Source organism: Propithecus coquereli, unplaced genomic scaffold (genome assembly GCF_000956105.1).
Source record: "Propithecus coquereli isolate 6110/MARCELLA unplaced genomic scaffold, Pcoq_1.0 Scaffold32, whole genome shotgun sequence".
Taxonomy (NCBI): Eukaryota; Metazoa; Chordata; class Mammalia; order Primates; family Indriidae; genus Propithecus; species Propithecus coquereli.
In genome coordinates this window covers 9,105,345-9,125,847 of record NW_012148841.1, presented here as the reverse complement: position 1 = coordinate 9,125,847, position 20,503 = coordinate 9,105,345, and the positions used below count along the sequence as shown (strand labels likewise).

The window sequence follows — 20,503 nt, the reverse complement described above, 5'->3', positions numbered from 1 at the left end:
ACACAGAAGTTAATTAGCAGTCTGGGAATAAGTGAAGGAGGACTTTTAGGCTCCTGCCCTCTAAAATGCACACATATTATGTCTCTTAGGTATTTTTTCTTTCAGATCAACGTCCAGATTTAATCCGGAGCTTCCTAACATTCCTAACGAAGAAAGGCAAGGTAATACTACACATCCTTTGTGCCTTTAAGGTCATGATTTTCTTTTCGAATCAGTCTTCTAGTGAATTTTCTCTAGTGCCCATAGTAGCTCTATAGGGAACATTAATTAATGTTCATGGCAAGCTTTTAGAGTAAAGTATTTAGAAGTTTGCCTTCTCCACAAAAGTTTGTTCTTTAATTAGATTTTTGAGGGTATGTCTAGTCCAAAGTTTAATTGGTCCAGAGAGATGCTCCTTCAAAAAAAGGTTTCTTGATGTTAGATTTTAGAAATGCCTCAAACTGTATCTGCTTCTTTGAGATATCCAGTGAAAATTAACATATTAAAGACTCTGAGAAATCTTCAGATAATAAGGAAACTTTTGTAGGGAAATTTCTTTTGGTTCTACTTCCCCACCAAATACTGCTTGCTTCTCTGTGACTATTTCCAGCAAAGCTCTATATGTTGCTCTTCTAAATTTGGTGTTTTCCATTCCTCTCCTTTCATTCTCATCCCCGAAATATTTTATTTTGATAATATTATTCTAATTATTTTAATGTTTAAGAAAATGAGTGTGGAATATATTTTACTCTAGCATGTTCTATTCCCCTTACCTATTATATTCTTGCATAGAAAACACATACATTCCATTGGTGCAGCCCTTTTTACTTTGACACAATCACTATGATGTGTGAATTGAGATGTGTGTATTGAATATTGCAAAATTCAAGATCATATGTCTCCTGAAGAATTCCCTGTGACCTACAAAGTACCTCCTTGAGTTAGACACTGCTAACGTTTACCATTGTCCAGCTCAATTCTGCCTCCTAGTCACATAGAAGATTATATTTCCAGATTCCTTCTTTGATGGCATCATAAGACTATACTTGGCCAGTGGGATGAAGTATATATATCACTTCTGGGCTAAAGCATTTGACAGCATGAGAGTCTTAGTTCTTTCCCTGACAACTGAAAAAGCCTTACATAGGTAGAGACATTGGTGAGTCAGCACTGATGGCACATCATTTGGAAGACAGCTGCTCTAGAAAAACACCTGGACCCAGAGAAAATTTAGTATGAATAAGAAATAAACTTTTTTTTTTTTTTAGAGATGGGGTCTTGTTGCTCAGGCTGGTCTCCACCTCCTGGGCTCAAGCAGTGCTCCTGTCTTGGCCTCCCAGGTAGCTGAATAAGCACGGGCAAGAAATAAACTTTTATAGTGTTAAGTCACTAAGATTTTGGAGTTGTTATTGTAGCGTCAACTAGTCTATGCTGACTAACAGGCTACTCTACCTACACAGACAGGGGAACAGAGATGAATGGATCATAACCCTCCCTGAGAAGCAAAAAAAAACAACTTTTCTCCATATCTTATGTCCCAGATCTATGTGGGCCTATATTACTGATTATGAGTCAGGGAATAAGAATCATTATTATGTAAATGATAAAAATAAATAGAAAGAACCAATTAATATTCATTAATAGTATTAATTAGCAAATACCAGTCTCTTCCATTTCTAATTATGAAATATGTAATGTGAGATCTATCCTAGAAGAACCATTTAGAAAATGCTAGGGTAAAATTCATTTAAAACAAGAAAATATTGTAACACTTTTAAATAATTACCTACATATTAATACAGTTAGTTGTAACTAAAAGCAAATTGTGAAATGTCAGCAGAGAATTTTATTTTAATGACTTTTCCCTGATATATGTAATGAATCATGTAATGCTTCTTCAAGTGATTATTATGTGAAATTATATTCAAATAATAGGAAATTAAGTTTAAAAATTGAGTAGTTGAAAGTGTTTGCAATACTGAATGAAACTGCTAATTTAGTGAGTGATAATTGCATAATGTGTCATCATAACTCAAAAAGACTCTACCATGAGGCAACCTTGGGACCTCAGCAGCATAAGTTGGTGGGGAAAGGGTAAAAACAAGGAGTTTGCAGGGCCAAGGCTAAGGGAAATAATCCAGGTGTAGATTTGACTCGCTAAAGGCCAGTAGTTTAAAAATCAAACTCAGTATTCAAATAAATGAGGGAAATTTAGGTTTGCCTGTGGCAGGATGAGGTAGAGTGGAAAGGGGTGGGCAGCAAAAGATTGGATCAGGTGAATGAGCCATAACAGCAGCCAACTCCAGCCAAAAACGAACAGCCTTGACCTCCATAAAGAGACTCACATCTCTAATGTGGGCAACACCATTTAGCAAATAATTTCCCTCTTAAAATGCCTAAAGTAATCTTTACCCAAAGATAAAAATAACTTTACTTACAAAACACTCAAAGATATTTTGATATGTAGATGTCGAGTAAGTAGCGAGGCTCATTTACCACCTCAATGAGTAACAGACAGCTAAGGCATGCAATTCAATTTTGTGCTTCAGAAAAATCATAAATTATTACATTATAGAACTTTGGAATCTGCCCCAAATAGTTGACACCAAAAATGTTAAATCCACTAATGCCAAGATTCTACAGTATTTAAGGTGAGTTTGATTCCTAACTGAAACAAAAACTCAGCCATCATTCAGGGGTACAAAGAGAAGAGCCCCCTACCTTCCAGTCACATTCCTTAGAAATTACCACGTTACCAGTGTCTGTTATCAGATTTTCCAATGGTTGTCATTAAAATTTAAAATATTAATAATATGCTTAAATCACTATATAACTTTGGGCAGAATATCACTTTATAACTTTGGACAGAATCCATTGATTAGCTACCATGAAAGATGGTAGAATACACTAATGTTTTCTGCTATCTCACCCCTTTTATTCCTCCTTCCATTTCCCAATATGTTAGGTACATTTTACATAATTATCTGATAAGTTATATTTTTTGTGCTTTGTAGATTGAGTAGAAAATATTCATAACATGATAATGCAAACAACTTTGCTGTAAATTGAGCAATTAGATCCATGAAAGAACCAAAATTTTTGTTTTCCAAAAGAAAAATTTCCAAGTGTCAATTTCTAATGTATACTCTCAATTTCCTTCTAGCTTTATTTATTCCTTCATTAGGATACATACTCAGCTGGCATTGTCTCTTGTTTCTCATGTTGTACCTTTTCTTATACATTGTAATGTAGCATAAAAACCAGTTATTATTTTTTCAGAAGGGCTATGTAGGTGGTAATCTTTGAGTTCTTCTATTTTCAAAATGCCTTTATTTGGTATTATCCTCTATTAATAATGTATCTGTTCAGTTCTAAATTCAAAAGCATTTTTCCCTCTCAAATCTTTGAAGACGTTGCTCCATTGACTTCAGCATCTGGTATTGTTTCTCAGAAATCTGTTAAACTAATTATTGTTGCTTTGTAGGGAAATTTCTTTTGGTTCTACTTCCCCACCAAATACTGCTTGCTTCTCTGTGACTATTTCCAGCAAAGCTCTATATGTTGCTCTTCTAAATTTGGTGTTTTCCATTCCTCTCCTTTCATTCTCATCCTCTCTCTATCCCTTCCTCTCACCCTTTTGTAATGATTTATTTTTTGGTGAATCCTTTGTGTTCTCTCACAACACAAAACCATTTTGTTGGCACTTACCAGAAACTTTATTATGAAAGCTTATAATAAAGTTTTATTAATAAAAACAAGATCAGTAATTTTTGACTCAGGCATATATGCAAAGTAAAAAAAAATCAGTTAATTCTAGGAAAATCCTGTGATTAATTATTCACTTATATTAGTATTTTGATCTGTTTCTATTCACCCCGTTATTTTTCAAAGCCAAAGGATATTTCACCAAAAATAAGTATGGGGTTATGTGTGTGTGTGTGTGTGTGTGTGTGTTTATTCCATGCCTCACTGACTAGAAATACTTTAATTCACTACTCAATTGTCAGAACCTATTTGACATTACTATCTGCTAATACTGGTCCAATTAGTAAAAGGATTAGACTGGGTCTTAGTCCATATTGTGTTACTATAAAGGAATACCCGAAGCTGGGTAATTTATAAAGAAAAAAGGTTTATATAGCTAATGGTTCTGCAGTCTGTACAAGAAGCATGGAGCTGGATTCTGCTCCATGTCTGGTGAGGGCCTCAAGCTGCTTCCACCCATAGCAGAAAGTGAAGGGGACCTGTCATGTGCAGAGATCACATGCCAAGAGAGGAAGCAAGCAGGGGAAGGCGGCAGGCTCTCTTTAACAAGCAGCTCTCACGGGAAGTAATAGAGTGAGAACTCACTCACCTGTGAGGGGTCTGCCCTCATGACCCTAACACCTCCCATTGGGCCCCACCTCCAATTGTGGGTATCAAATTTCAACATGAGGTTTGCAGGGGATAAGCATCCGAAACACAGCAGACTGTAAGAGTGATTTGCCCTTTATCTTAATAGTCACAGCCTGATTCTTCTGTTCTTAAATACTGTCTTGTTTTTAAAATACACTTTTGTAACAATAACTAGCTTTTATTTTCTTGGGAGAATAAAATATTTTTCATTTTCATAAATTATCCTCTCATAATTGCTTGATGATGGCTATTGTAGGTGTCAAATAGTCCTGAACAAACAGTGTTATTCAAGTACCTAGAGCAGTCATCAGAAGAAGAAAAGCATATTGATGAAATACAGGCTAGACTAAGGGAAATCATAATGGGCTCTGACGGTATAATCTTTTTCAATCATAGTTCATCCAAATACATATTTTTTTGATAATGGCAACACAAATATCAGCATAATATACGCTATCATACTTGCTTTGTGTTCATGCATATGTTCCAAAGATTTATTAAATATTATATTTTACTCAGTTTCATTTAGGTCAGTATTTACCAAGCTTTTACTATTTAGATATGGTTAAGAGTACATTTAGATATGGTTAAGAGTACTTAGTAAAAATGTTTCCATGGTCCAGTAAATTTGGTAAATAATACTTGGCATCTCTACCAAAGATTCACAATGTAGATCACTATATTGAGAGCTCCGAGCAGCTATTGCCTTAGTCCTTTTAGGCTCCTATAACAAAATACCATAGACTGTGGGTGGCTTATAAAAAACAAATTTATTTCTCACTGTTCTGGAGTCTGAGAAGTCCAAGATCAAGGCATTAGCATATTCACTGTCTAGTGATAGGCCTCCTCCTCATAGATCTTCTCGTTCTAACATGACATGGTTAGGGCAACAGAGAATGGTCTCCCCTGGGCCTCTTTTATAAGGGTACTAATCCCATTCATGAGAGCTGTGCCCCATGACCTTATCACAGCCCAAAGGCTTCACCTCCTCATACCATTACCTTGGGAGTGAAAATTTCAATGTACAAATTGGTGGGGGGACATAAACATTCAGACCATAGCACCCACCTATAAAGAAACATATTTAACAAGGTTTAAATCCTAATCCAGCTTTCAGAAATGTATTTGAACATAATTTTTTTCATAGCATGCTTATTCCTGTAGAACATCATTCTAAAGAATAAGCTGTTGCTATACAGATGGAACTATAACTTAAACTCTATTAAAATGTCCATGTTAAAAATTCTATCCAGAAATGTTTTCACTATAAATTCTTATTCAAATAATTTCTTTAAGAGCACTTAATTTTGCTACCATTCTGTTTTAAACCTTCTCCAATCAGGCATACACTTACCACTTGATAGAAACTGGCTTGTCAAGGTCATCTTTGACAACTGTGTTGCTAAAAAAACAATGGTCTCTTCTCAGTCATCATCTTGCTGGACTTAGTGGTAGCATTTTACAAGGTTAATCACTTTCTATTTCTTTCTTTTTTTTTTTTTTTTTTGAGACAGAGTCTCACTGTGTTGCCCAGGCTAGAGTGCCATGGCGTCATCCTCGCTCACAGCAACCTCAAACTCCTGGGCTCAAGCGATCCTCCTGCCTCAGCCTCCCGAGTACCTGGGACTACAGGCATGCGCCACCATGCCCGGCTAATTTTTTCTATATATTTTTAGTTGTCCAATTAATTTATTTCTATTTTTAGTAGAGACGGGGTCTCGCTCTTGCTCAGGCTGGTTTCGAACTCCTGAGCTCAAACAATCCGCCCGCCTCGGCCTCCCAGAGAGCTAGGATTACAGGCGTGAGGCACCGCGCCCGGCCACTTTCTACTTCTTAATATACTTATTTTACTTTCTTCCAAGACACAAAACTCCTAATTCACTGACTGTTTCAGTTACCTTCAGTAACCTTCAGTTACCATTTTTTCCTTGTATTTTTTAATTTTAGAGTACCTGTGCTCAGTTCTTTGCTTCTTTTTATATCTATATACATTCTTCTGGTGATTTTATCTAGCCTCAAAATTTTAAATATCATCTATATTTTGACAATTCCAAAATGGACATTTCCAGCTCAGCTCTCTCTCCCAAACTCCAGACATATCTCCACCCATCTAACTCATCATTTCAAATCCAGTAGGTCCAAATCAAACTTCTGATTTTCCCTCTTAAATGTCTTCTTACTGCAGCCTTCTCCATCTTAGTTAAAAGCAACTCTATCATTCCAGTCACTTAGAACATGAAGCATAGAATCATACTTCTCTCCTCTTTCATGTTTACATTTAATCCATAAACAAATCTTGGCCATTTTACTTGCAGAATACATCTGGCATCCAACCACCTCCCACCTCTTCCACTACTACCCTGGCGTGGTGCACAGGCTGCAACAATTTCTCATCCTAGAATATTGAAATAGCTTCCAAACTGGTCTCCCTATTCCACCATTGCCCCTCTATAGTCTATTATCAACACAGCAGCTGGAGTGATCCTTTGAAGATGTTTAAAAGATCAAGTCAGTTTTCTACTCAAAACTCAGCCATCACATCACATTCCAAAGCCAAATCCTGTACAAAGATTGGCAAGGCCCTACATGACCTGCAGGGCTGCTCCAAACTCCTGTTACCTTTATGAACTCATCTCTCACTACTCTGGTTTGCTTACTGGCTTCCAGCTATAACTGGCTTCTTTGTTGTTCCCAGAACTTCTCACAAATGCTTCTACCTTCCATACTCCCTTCAAGTCTCTACACAAACTGTGAGACTTACACTGGCAAGCCTGTTGAAAATTGCAATGCGTCCTTAACCTGACTGCCCTCCCAATTCTCCTCCCCTGTGCTACACTTTTTTTCCCATACTTTAATCAACTTATATAGTAATTTATTCATATAATTTGTGCTTATTTCCTTCCACAAGTATGTAATCATCCCCACCACCCTGCTCACCCCTTCTGGTGTATTATAATGAATTACCACAAATAGAACTGCACAATAGATTATGTAGGTAGCTCCACCTTAGGGCAAAGTCTGGAGAGAAGCTGGGGAGGGAGTTGAGTAGCAAAATTGAGATGAGAGGAAGAATATGAACTTTGTAGGCCAAACAAGGCCTGCATGGTAGGGAACATATGTACTGTACATCTGCTATCTCCTATTGACTGGTCATAGCTGATGTAAATGTAAACTACATGTAAATTCATATTACTTCATCTGATACTATCATTACATGGAAGGAAATCCCCAAGTAAGTGGGTTAAGACAAGAACCTACGCCTGATTTATTGATGCAATAAATCTGATAATACTAGAATTTTAAATTATCTTTCAATCCTGAATTACATTTCTTTCTGTAATTGCTGGTTGTTGGCTGTTGGAGCTTCTTTTCCCTGCTATTAGTTTTCCTTAAATGTCTGATATTCCTTGGATATCTGTACATGTTTATAAAGACTACATCAAATTGCACAGATAGCTGAAAAAGAAGTTTCCTCAGCTATTCTATGTCTGCATTAGATCTGCTTTTTGAATAGCTTTGGTTCTGGATAGGTTGTCTGAGCTTCTTAACCAGCAGGTGCCCACAGGTTGAGTATGTGGCCAGCATGCCGAAGGTATTGTTCACTGTGCCTAAGTCTCTGAGAATGGAGTGTAGTCATTTTTCACCAGCACTCTCTTCACCCCCAAGTGAAAATTTATTTGGTCTCTACTCAGCCTTCGTATCACACCCTAAACCTCTCACTGGGAAGCCTCTCTCAAAATAATCCCTTTCTTTCAAGAGTTGTTCTTAGTCCCTAGCCTGTGGAAAAAGCTATTATACTTCTGATGACTGTTTACCTGGAGGGAAGAGAAAGCGCAGGAGTTCCCAATGCAGTCCTTCAATTAATTAACATAATTGAACTCTGGCCTGTTCCTCACTACCCTCACCCAATTCTGATACTTAAAGCTTCTCCAGGACACACTGTGGTTTTCCTGATTTCTCTCCTAATCCAAAACCCTTTTGCTTTATACATTCCTAAAATTGTCTCAAAACTTCTGGCTGCTGTTTTCCAACACTTTTATGCCTTCATTCTTATATTTTGTCATTTCATTGGGCTCAAGAGGGAGAAAAACAATCATGACTGACTATATTCAACCTGTCATCTGGAACTGAAGGTGCCAGCATTAACATAAAAAACATGAAAACTTTAGCGACTTAACTGCTGGTACCAATCTTCTCTTTATTCCATTTGGCAATGATCTCATTTTCTTCTAGTGTGTTCAACAAAAATCTGTTTCAAAAAATTTAAATAACTACCTCAGGAATGTACAAATTCTTAATTGACCTTGGGTGATCTGAATTCTCATGAAACTAATCTCATCACATGCCAACTACATGCCAATTGCATCCAATTCAAGACATAGTCAAACCAGGAATATTGAAGAGTTAGAGGACTTAGTTCAAGAAAATGATTAGAAGTCATAATATGAAAATTACTAGTTTACCCAGAGGAAAAAAGAAAACCACTTTGATAAACTTCATAGGTGGTCACTTGCGCAGGAGGTAAAGATTAACCTACTTTATTGGTCATTTCTTCAATTACAGAAGTTTCCCATTTTCTTTGTACAATCTGTACAAACCATAAAGAAGAAAAAATTTAAGTTATTACGGAAACTTTTATATTACTAATTTCCAATTGCTTATATCAAGCTCCTCAAACACACACACACACCTATAGATTACCTATATCAATACTTTAGTTTGTGTCTTCAGTTTGAATGATTCAGAGTCCATTTTTCCTTGCAAAAATTACACCCAACAGACAAAAGGAAGGTTAGAAAAGAGGAGATCAAAATAAATGTCCAGAATGGGGAAAACAAGATTACCAGGCCCTAGGAAAAAAGGAGACACATGCTACCAACAAGAAAATGTATCCTTAATCTTCATTTGAAAATGAGAATTTTTGGGGGCCTCATTTGTTGTTTAATATGCTATAGATAATCCTCAGCCCAAAATTCAAGATACGGCTATTTCATTATTATCAACAAAACTAACTAGTAGGTATAACTTCTAGGAAATAAGTAGGGTACATAAATATAATAAATTCATTTTAATAGTTTTCAAATTAAAGATGAATAACAAATACACCTTTGTGCAAAGTCTCTGCTTTTTCCCAACCTGGCCTAAAAATGGAAAGAACTGTGGCATGAACAACTTGCTCCTAGCAAGCAGATACAACAAAATCATAATTAACAAAATCTTCAAGCTACCAAAATTTGTGAGGAATGATATGAAAGCAACAGAAATTACCAAATGGCACTTAAACAAGATCCTATCAGGGTTTTCAGGTTAGTTAAAAGTAACTCCAGGAATACGGCCTTTGATCAGCATAGCCCCATTGCTTATATATCCTCCATGCCTCCAGAGCTGCTTAATACACTTTTAATAATAAAATGACGACAAAGAATATCAGGTTGTAAATATTTATATTCCTCTCACTCACATACAATGTTGTATGAGACATTTACTAGTTTTAATATGTATCCATAGGATTAATACTCATACGGAGTATAATGTGGAAAAGTGCAGAACTAAAGAAAATTAAGTCTATTTGAAAACAAAAGCACACATTTTTTAGGATTTAAAAATATTGCACATAATAAGGTTGCACAGAAATTACTGGCTGGTTTTACAAACAGAATGAGGTATTAGTCAATCTCTAGATAAAGATGAGTACAAAGAAGAGAAATTACACACACACACAAAAACCACAGTAAAACCTAGAGTGCCAAAAACTAAGAAAGAAACGTGAAAGATGTATAAGTAGCTATGATTTCAACACTACAAAATTATTTTTAGCCAGGGACCAAACACGTAACAATCTCTTGGCAATATTTCACAAGTTTTCGACTTTTTTCCAGCCCAAAAGACTATAAGCAATAAAATCATTTTTTACCCCAATTTTACTGTAGAAAAGCATGGTTCTGGGTTAAATATCAAACCACCCCTTTCTAAAGCTTTCAGTGGCAATTAACCAAGATACTGTTCTCCTTTGCTGAATAACTCAATTACACATTTTCACGTACATTTAGCGACCCAAGTCATAGCTGCTACAGAGCATGCAATTATACATTAGTAAAGGTTTCACTGCAAAAATCATTCAAGTTCACACAATTTAAGTCTATAGTAACTTTTTAAAGTTTAATCTTTAAATATATATCAGGCAAATGCAATCTGTTCTTGGTAATAAAACTGGCCACATTAGTGAGCTCAAGGGCAGACAGAGAAAAAGGACTAGGCAGAATTACATCTTTTTTTTTTTAAAGAATCTTTCCTAATCAGGGAAATTAATAATTTAGCATTTTGCCTACTAGTTGAATGTTGCTGAATTTGTCAAAAACTTAAATATATTTAATAGCTATGTCAAGTTGTTTAAAGTGAAATCATGCACTTGTCAAAATAGTTCACAGAAAATTATTTTGCATCAAAGACACTGAGGAAGAGTCAACTAGCTGAGTTTAGTGAGAACAGAGAAAAAAACGAACTACTGTCCTGAACAGTCAGTGTATGTAGTAACCATATTTCCTCTTCGTTGAGTGACAGTCCTGCAGTGCTTGCTAGATCCATGGAATCTATTTTCAGTTTGTACTGTGTGCTGATTGGTGGTGTCAAAACCACTGAAAGAAAACATTTTCTCCATATCTTCAAACATGTCATCGAACAGTCCGCCTCCAAAAGAAAACTCCTGAAAATGATGCCTTTGTCTACTGGAACCATCCTGGCGTGACTGGAAATGATTTTCAAAATGCTTCTTAGACCGAGTGTTTTGGTTTTCACCAAAAAACCCAAAGTCTTTAAATAAGTCATCAAAATTGAAGTTAAATGATTGCTCAAAAGGTCTTCCACTACCTCTTTGTCCTTTACCATTAGTAAAAGCACTATGTCCAAGTGTATCATACTCTTTTCGCCTATTAGCATCTGAGAGTGTTTCATATGCTGAAAGAGACAAAAATACTTTAGTAACTGAAGGTAAAATATTCGAAATTACATATATTCAAATCTCTTCAAATAAGTGAATTCAACTTTTAGGGAAGAATTTCAAATCACAGTAAACCAAAACATTACAAACATAAGCATTAAGTCAAAAATGAAAAGTTATAAAACAAGGCATCGACTTTTTGTCTGATTCACTGCTGTATTATCAACAGTTAGCACAATGCCACCTCTAGTAAATACCCAATAAATATTAAATGAATGCTACCATTACTAAAATAAACATGTGGGCAATAATTATGGAATTCTTTAATCTTCATACTATGCGTGTGAAACCATTATTTGTATTAAAGAATTAAACAGTCAAATATAACCAATTAATAAGAATTAAGATTTTTATCTACTTTCTTACTAGTTGAAGTAAATGTTTCATTCTAATTCCCTACTCAGTTACCTCTACCCACCAATAATTACTGAATGCTCAGGAGATGCAATCTGTTTTCAAACTAGTCTTAAGTCAGAACTTGATTCAACTTTTTCTTTAAAGACAAATATGGCTTTGAAACATACATCAAGTGAAGAAAATCAGGCATGTTAGAGTCTATTTTAATTTTTTTATATTTAATCTATATAGTAAAATACTGTGTTTCGTAAATTAGTTGGTAAGAATTAGAGGTAGCTAAAATTCCTTTTGTCACAGAAGCAACAGTGACTTTATAAATAACAGAGTAAAATAACAGATCTTCCACATTTTTAGATCTGTATACCAATAAAATTATCTACTATCCTTCGTACATTCATTGAGGAATCAAAGTATGTCAGGAGAAAATAATCTCACAGAATCTCTCTACTTATACATAAATCCCACTCCCCCACCCATCTTCACAAAACCTTCAAATACATACACACTTTTTAGCTATCATTCTCCTTATTAGTTAATACCCATGAGACCTCAGAGATAGTCATTTATTTACCTTCTGCAATCTCTCTGAATTTTGCTTCAGCATCAGGGCTCTTATTTTTGTCAGGGTGGTACTTCATGGCCAGTTTGTGAAAGGCCTTCTTGATTTGGCGCTCTGATGCTGATTTTGGCACACCTAAGATATCGTAATAGCTTTTTGAGGCCAGAATTAATTCTGTTATCATTAAAATGCAGATTGCAAAGATGAAAACTGACTGGGGAGTAGCCATTTCTAATATCCTAAAAAAGAAAAGAAAAAAATTTTATTTATGAGCTAATCTAAGACTTTTTTCTTTTAAAAGAAACCCAGTGAAACTTGAGAATTTAAGGTAAACCTTATGTAGTTATCAAAATGTTAAGCATGCAGTTTATCTTGTACCTGTTCACATATTATTTCACTTATACAGGTTTTATAACTCCCAAATTAGCTTAACCTTGTTGAGAGCAAATATTAATAGAATTCAACCAAATTGACAAAAATCTTTTCTGGCTTTGCCTTTCTACTAATACCCTGGCCGTACACAGAGAAGACCAACTTTTCAGTAATTGATTTTTATAATATTGAAGACTCATCATAAGCATTGTTTAAAAAAAAGGGTGGAAGATTCAAATAATATTTTAAAGGATCCCAATCTTCCTTTCAAGAATTCATATTCTGAGGGGTTAATAAGGTATTTAACTTCCCAGGAAAAAAAAAAGGAGGGCATTACCAAGGTAAATAGTTCAGTATGTCTAATTAGTAGTAATCTTCTCTCCCTAAAAAAAGCACCAATTCAGCTGTCATTTCAGCAAGGTGAGCCAAGGATTGCAAATAGAAAACTTAATATCACAATACTGACAATACAATAGAACGTATTTTTTAAAAATATAAGATTGCAAATGTTTACCAAAGAACCATGGATAAATACGTTCTGTTCAAAACTCATAATTAACAGAATTTAAGATTTCTAAGGCCGCCAGAAAAGTGAACTTTGATAGTTTGTACTCTAGATAAAGTTAAATTCTTACTTTCGAACTTCTCAGTAGTTAAAATATTTCTTACTTTTAAACCATTAAAGTTTTCACTTAGAATTCTTGACAATATATGTTTAACGACTCAAAAGTCAAAACGAAGTGACCCTGTTTTTTGAATACTGTACCACAGGAGTCCTTAATAACCTATAATAACAGAACAAGTCTGACGAAAGGCACTGTGGTTTGTGGAAACTGCCTGCCTTCCTCTCCTGTGGCCTTTTCTGAGCGTAATTAGCAGGTGGATTACTTCTTTCCAGAGAGTTACTCATAGTCACGGGTACCAAAGATCAAGTACAACCTCCTGGTTTAAAGACGACAAGCGGAGCGTATCCTGTGGACGCCGCCTGGACTGCAGGTTGCTCCCTAGTCAAAGGGCGAATCTAAAACTGACAGAGGCACCTTACTGGTTTAATGAGCGTTATTCCACGGTTTCAAGTAAACATCTGACCCTTTCTTAGCAAACTAACTTTGGTATCACACTGACTTCTCATTCCCAAGACAAACCTGCCGGTCAGCGGGCTGGGCCTCATTCCCCAGCGCCGGTGACCGGCTGCGTTGGGCCGTCCAACCTTAACCCGAAGGCGACAGGAACACGCCCTGCCCGTCCCGGCCCCGCCGTCGGGGCTCCTCGCGGCCCGGGGTCCAGTCCTGGGAGGAGCTGTCCGATGCCGGAGAAAGCCAGCGGCACTACTCGAAGCACAAAACGCACTACTCCGTGGCTCGGCTATCTCCTTCCTTCTATTCCCTTCGAGAACATGCAGCTCGAAGCCACTGAGGCGGACTCCTCGGCCGAATAGGCCAACAAAGACAGGCCTGCGCTCCCGGGACGCTCCTACCTCCCCTCCCCACGACCCCGGCCTCGTCCCTCACCCGCACCCTCAGGCTGCTGGGGCTTCTCCACAGAGCCGAGGCGCCGGCGATGCTGACGACCGGCTCGGTTCGGCTGCTCGGCCTCGGCCCCTCACCCCGGCCTCCTCGAGCTGGCGCGCGCCCCACCGCCGCTTGCACACGGACCTCGCGTTCCCGCAGCCACCAGCGAGTCCCTCACCCCGCTCCCCTCTGGCGGGCGGCCTCCGCAGGAGCCACCACCTCAGGAGAAGACCAACACGAAACGTTTCCTTATTGGTTCTCGCCTTCCCACATGACCCTTGCGCCCTACGCGCACGTGGAAAACTGTTGTTGCCGCTCAGCCTGTGCGTCACTTCTGGCCCCAACCTCGAAAGGGCGGGGCTGAAGCCCGTGGAGGAGGAAGTGGGTGGAGGGTAGAGGCGGCTTCCCCCCCGCCCCAAGGCAGATTCCGGCGCAGGCGCGGTGCATCTGGCGGCTTGGACCTGGGGCTCCGCCTCAGCGAGGAGGGTGGCCTGTACCCCTCGCTGGCCCTGGTCTCCCGGGGCCTCACCCGAGCAATGCCCCGCTATTGCGCAGCGATTTGCTGTAAGAACCGCCGGGGACGAAACAATAAAGACCGGAAGCTGAGTTTTTACCCGTAAGTTGCCCCAGGACCAGAAGCGCCAGACTGGCCTTTGGCCCGCGGTGCTGTGGCCTTTGGGCTTGTGTACCTCCTTCCTGTCTGCCCAAAAAATGAGTCCTCAGCACTCCAGACGTGGTGGGTCCCTGCACGGGAGAAGGGCACGAAGGCTTGAGTTCAGTTTACCTATAGCATTGCCCTTCGTGAGCGAGGACGCCGGGCTGGTGGCGAGGCATAGGGGCCTGTTTGGGTGTTAAAAAGAAAACAGTCAAGTTTGCGCAGTTAAGTCTGCTTTTCAGAGCCTTTTCCCCGCCTCTCCTGACCTCATTTCACTGAAACATTAACCACCATTTAAGGTACATCAAACCTGTGAAGTGGGAAGGTGCACTCAAAGTTAATTTACACTCCCTATGAGTTAGGTCGCATAAATATAATATAATCCCGCCTTTCTCCTGAGGAAACTGAGGCCCAGAAAGATTAGGTAACCGAACTTGAAAGTTTTGTGTCAGAGCCAGAATTATAAACTGTCCTCTGCTCAGAGCTGTATATAGCCTTCACTGGTACAGAGAACAGGGTAGGTAAGTGTTATTTTGAATTACTAGAGCCACAAAATATTTCCATGAAGCTATTGAAGTACTGATTTTTATTCAGAAGATATGGAAGCAGTATTGTATAATAATTAAGAATCCAGGCTCCAAAGCCAGGCTGTTAATAGATTAAAATCCTGGTTGCACTGCTTTATAGCTGAATGATCTGAAAATTGTTTAAGTTCTTGGTGCCTCAGATTTCTCGTCTATAAAGTGGAGATATTAGTAGTACTTAATTCACACTTAACGTGTAAAGAGATATAATATATATAAAAAGCCTATGACGATCAACATATTTAACATATCACACTTTTTTGTATTTAAAAACAATTCATTTAGATCTAACCTGGTTGTCTTGTCTTGTCTTCAGATTTTCTCTAGTTATTTGGTGAAGCTCATTTTACTTTAGACCTGAAGCTCTCATTCACTAATGATAAACTAACGAGTATCTTAAGTAATGGGAAAAACTTGATAACACCAAGTAATTCCCACCACCTGGCAGTCTTTCCAGGATTGTCACCTCCGAAGCCTTTCCTCAAGATGCAAAGAGAGATTTTGGGAGGAAAAAATCTAATCTACCTTTAGTTGCTAGGGAAGTGTTGCTATATTAATGGCTCTAGCTCTGAGGTTTCTAGCAAAAGATTATGTTGAACTTGATATAGCCCCATGTTTCCGAGATTTATTTGGCCTTTGATATTGGTGAGGAGCATAACCCCAGACTAAAAATTTGAAATTTTTGTGGACCTCACAGTTAATGTTTTTAAGAAGGAAAAAAAAAGTGCTAAGTGAGTTATAAAGATTGTTTTTCAAAATGAGAATTTAGTGAAAGTGGAATTGTTTTATGGGTTTTTAAAATTCCGTGTATAATTCGCAAAATAAAAATTGATTTAGTTTTAAAAATTCCCCAATAGCACCAAACTTGAAGAATTGAATTTACTCATATTAACACTATAGCAAGCTATAGTAGAAATTTTTTTGCATTTGGAAACTCAGTTGATGTATACATATAATGTCCAGTTTATACTGTGATTATCTTATACTGTATTGAGAATTACATAAGACAGTGAAACAAAATTATCAAACACTTTAAACCAATATAAAGATAACAAGTCATTCAGGAAACATAGTATAGATTTCTTAGAGATTTACCTGTTGAGGAAATCCAGTTACCAAGGATATTCGCAAAGTGTATTTTACTAATGATTTGATAACTTAGCGTATAGGTGTAATGGAAATAATTTGCAAACAGCATACTTACACATGAATTTACATAAACATTATCGTAAAAGGCATATTCTCATTTTAGATGTAACAAAAAGTATGCTCTTATGGCTTCAGGTCCTCTAAAAAAAAATTATTTTTGCCTTTAATGCTTTTTCTGGTTATGCCTGTCATAAACCTAAGTTATTGATATGTATAAGGTTAAAATATTTTCAAAACTTGTATTAATGCTGTTTCTATGGTGAGAACTTCCAAAGGTTATTCATCTGATTTTTCCATATGAGGATGTCAGGAATAAAAATTACTTCCAACAAAGTACCCAGACTGACCATAGCATCTTATAAAGTTACCAAAACTTAGAAAAATCATGCATAAACTAAGTGGTTAGGGGGAAGGAATATGCAACAGCTACATTTTGTATAGAAACCATATGTTTTTGCTATTTTTTAAAAACAGGAAATTGTTAATGTTGTATATGTCTTGGACTGCATTCTTGGAACATTATCAAATGAAATATAAACCACAGTCAACTAGTGTTTAATACACATTAACCCAAACCTATTTAGTAGCAAAAATTTTCTATCAAATTCTGCCATTAGTCCAGTTTTGCCTGTAAAACATATTGCAATATGTTAGCACCAACTCTAAATCCAGGTTCTTGTCAGTACAGGAACAAAATGTATAGAGAACTGTCTTGCCTTTATATTTGATTTGTTTCATATAAAATATCTGAGTCCATCCTTTTTTACATGTTTAATTCTTATATCAGAGTTTCTCTTTTAGAACTTGAATTTTGGAGTTCTCAGTCCATTGGTTATAGAAATCTAGTAATATTAGACTAAATTACATATGAGTAGAATGGAGCTGATGCCAGTAAAGAGAATAGAATATTAGTTTTATAAGAATGTTCATTTTATTCAGCTAAATCATTTGTTTGAAATAACATCTCCTTATTTTAAAAATGTTAATATAAGTAAGAGGCTAAAGCTCAATACCTTGAATTATAGATAACAAACCATTTGACTTGTATTGGTGTGAAATACGTTGGATAGGAATTTGTAATTTACAAAAAGTTCTTTCCTTGTTCTAGGCAAACTATACAACAAAGTAAAAATGGAACATAATTCATAGAAAATAGGAATAGATTTTTATCCTTTATAAGAACACATATATTTTACTTAAAAGCACTGTGAATATATTCAGCTCTTCTCAGACAAAAGCTTTGGCTACATATCTTACATCTTAGTTCTTTCACTGCAGAGATGATAGTAGTTGTTATGAAGATGCTCTTGTTTGGTAGGGATGGATGCATACTCTTACAGCACTGAATGCATAGGTTACCTAGATATGTAGGCCAGAAATATGGCAAAACTGTAAAAATATAGCAAAATTTTCCCTCTTTTTTCTTTCCTTTTTTTAATTTCAGATTTCCTCTACATGACAAGGAAAGACTTGAAAAGTGGTTAAAGAATATGAAACGAGATTCATGGGTTCCCAGTAAATACCAGTTCCTGTGTAGTGACCATTTTACTCCTGACTCTCTTGACATCAGATGGGGTATTCGATATTTAAAACAAACTGCAGTTCCAACAATATTTTCTTTGCCTGAAGACAATCAGGTATTGGGGGTAGGGGAGATGGGTAATGCTGAGCAGGGTGGCAGGTGATCAGGTAAAGAGAGTGAAAGGGAAAGGTAACTTGGGAAAACAGATATTTGAGAAAAAGGAACACTAATTTGTGCTTTTACTAAAGGTGTGATAACTTTTTAAAAATTTAAATGGTCATGAAGCACAGCTCAAGAGAAACAAATGATACATACATTATTATTAAGTTATTAACATAAGTTAATAAGTTTTTTACTGGTCTTTTGATCTGAAATGTTCATCATATATCAAATGGGTTTAATGCTTTTTAAAAAACACTTTAAGGTATATTTGTTATAGACTTAGAACATTTTTTAAATTGAATAAATTTTCTTTGCTAGTATACTGCTCCAAATTGTAGTCAGCACTGACTAGTAAGAGAATGCCTGTAAAGGCGATCTTTTTCAGAATTTGAAAATATTATTTTCTAGGGAAAAGATCCTTCCAAAAAAAAACCCCAGAAGAAAAAATTGGAAAATGAGAAAGAAGTATGCCTAAAAGCCAAGTCAGAAGAATCATTTGCATTAAATGAGGCAAATAAAAATGTAGTTAACACAGATATGCCCCCTGAATGTGCAGAATTACTTGATTCATCTGCTTTGTTGAAGCCACAAGCTCCAAAAACAGGAAGTATACAAAATAACGTGTTAACTCTTAATCCAGTTAAACAAGATACGGGAAAACCAGAATCTACCTTGGAAACAGCAGTTAACCAAGATATAGGTATAGGTGGTTTTCACACATCTTTTGAGAATCTAAATTCTGCAACTATTACTTTGACAACTTCCAGTTCAGAAGGTGTTCATCAATCTTTAGAAACCCAGAAAGTGCTTGAAATAACTACCAATCATCTTGCTAATCCAAGCTTAACCAATAATTCCGTGGAAATTAAGTCAGCACAGGAAAAGCCATTCTTATTCAGCACAATTAATCAAACAGTTGAAGAATTAAGCACAAATAAAGAATCTATTATTGCCATTTTTGTACCTGCCGAAAATTCTAAACCTGCAGTTAATTCTTTTTTGTCTACCCAAAAAGAAACCATGGAAATGGAGGACTCAGACATTGAAGACTCTTTATATAAGGATGTAGACTATGGGACGGAAGTTTTACAAATTGAACATTCTTACTGCAGACAAGATATAAATAAGGAACATCTTTGGCAGAAAGTCTCTAAGCTACATTCAAAGATAACTCTTCTTGAGCTACAAGAGCAGCAAACTCTAGGAAGATTGAAGTCTTTGGAAGCTCTTGTAAGGCAGCTGAAGCAGGAAAACTGGCTATCTGAAGAAAATGTCAAGATTATCGAAAATCATTTTACAACATATGAAGTGACTATGATATAGAGTAAAGATGTTTTAAAGCTGTGACTATTAAATAAGCTTTCCCAGCCAAACCAAATTATATGTAAAGTGAACTTTTTACTGTATAAAGATTGCATCTTAATGAACCTATGAGAGTTGTCTAATGTTATGAACTGCATCCTGTTCTTATAATGCTCATTTTTTAGAAAAACCAGATAATTTGTTGGACTGAAGAGAACAAGTTTTATTACTTGATAATTTTCTAAATTAAAGTTAAGATACGGTGAAAACATGATAGTCATAACATGAGAGAACAAAGATATGGTTAAAAGAGCCTGGAATAGAAGTCAGGTTCAGGAATCAGTCCTGGTTTTACCACTAGCATATGACCTGGGCAAATTACTTATCAAGATTGAGCCTCAGTCCCTAATCTGTAAAATAAGAGAATTTACTAGATCTCTAATAGTCTGTTTCTTTATAGTTCCCTTTCTATTAAGATACTTTTATTAGAACCAGTTTTCTTTAAGATAATATATACATACATAATACTGGAAGTTGGCTAGAATGTGATAGTATTAACTATTGGGTTATCCTCAATATTTATTGAATTCTGTGTTGTTTGACCTTTTGGCTATAGTTATATATTTGTAATATAAAGTAAAATACATCTTTTGATCTAGTTACACTAAAATAAGGAGTCACCCATTAGCCCAGTTCTTAGGAGGGGTTCTTTAAACTTTAAAAAGTATATATTTCAGTACCTTATATGTGGCTAACCATCATAATACATAGTCATTTCAGCTTCTTAACATCCTGTATTTATACAGTTATATTTATAAACCAAAAATTTTAGGTTAATTTTAAATATGTAAGTATATTTTAGAAATCATAGTTTATTTCTTAGCAGGTGTAGCTTTTGAAATGTGTGCTTGTGTCATTTTTAAATTCCAGAATAATAGAGGAATCCTATGTTACTCCAT

General features: G+C 36.4%; 2 protein-coding genes across 5 annotated transcripts; one reads left to right on the top strand and one right to left on the bottom strand.

Moving 5' to 3' along the window:
* Positions 1–9,801: 9,801 nt before the first annotated feature.
* Positions 9,802–14,522, bottom strand: DNAJB9 (DnaJ (Hsp40) homolog, subfamily B, member 9). 4 transcript variants are annotated; one of them, XM_012650339.1, is made up of 3 exons: positions 14,171–14,522; positions 12,300–12,526; positions 9,802–11,328 (listed from the first exon to the last, which is right to left on the bottom strand). In XM_012650339.1, exons 2-3 carry the CDS (start codon positions 12,514–12,516, stop codon positions 10,877–10,879), a joined length of 669 nt encoding a protein of 222 aa, XP_012505793.1. In that variant the 5' UTR covers positions 12,517–12,526; positions 14,171–14,522; the 3' UTR covers positions 9,802–10,876. The 4 variants fall into 4 exon arrangements, with proteins under 4 accessions (XP_012505793.1, XP_012505796.1, XP_012505794.1 ...); XM_012650342.1 differs by having other exon boundaries at positions 14,315–14,384; XM_012650340.1 differs by having other exon boundaries at positions 14,177–14,292.
* Positions 14,523–14,568: 46 nt separating this feature from the next.
* THAP5 (THAP domain containing 5) lies at positions 14,569–19,673 on the top strand. Its single transcript, XM_012650338.1, has 3 exons — positions 14,569–14,786; positions 18,003–18,195; positions 18,651–19,673. Exons 1-3 carry the CDS (start codon positions 14,707–14,709, stop codon positions 19,563–19,565), a joined length of 1,188 nt encoding a protein of 395 aa, XP_012505792.1. The 5' UTR covers positions 14,569–14,706; the 3' UTR covers positions 19,566–19,673.
* Positions 19,674–20,503: the final 830 nt, after the last annotated feature.

What these genes read in the sequence shown, in the direction of transcription:
- DNAJB9 (XM_012650339.1), bottom strand. Translation starts at nt 12,516, where the DNA reads ATGGCTACTCCCCAGTCAGTTTTCATCTTTGCAATCTGCATTTTAATG. An exon ending in ATTCAGAGAGATTGCAGAAG is followed by an intron (nt 11,329 to 12,299) that starts GTAAATAAATGA and finishes TGTCTCTTTCAG; the next exon opens with CATATGAAACACTCTCAGAT.
- THAP5 (XM_012650338.1), top strand. Translation starts at nt 14,707, where the DNA reads ATGCCCCGCTATTGCGCAGCGATTTGCTGTAAGAACCGCCGGGGACGA. An exon ending in CGGAAGCTGAGTTTTTACCC is followed by an intron (nt 14,787 to 18,002) that starts GTAAGTTGCCCC and finishes TTTTAATTTCAG; the next exon opens with ATTTCCTCTACATGACAAGG. An exon ending in CTTTGCCTGAAGACAATCAG is followed by an intron (nt 18,196 to 18,650) that starts GTATTGGGGGTA and finishes ATTATTTTCTAG; the next exon opens with GGAAAAGATCCTTCCAAAAA.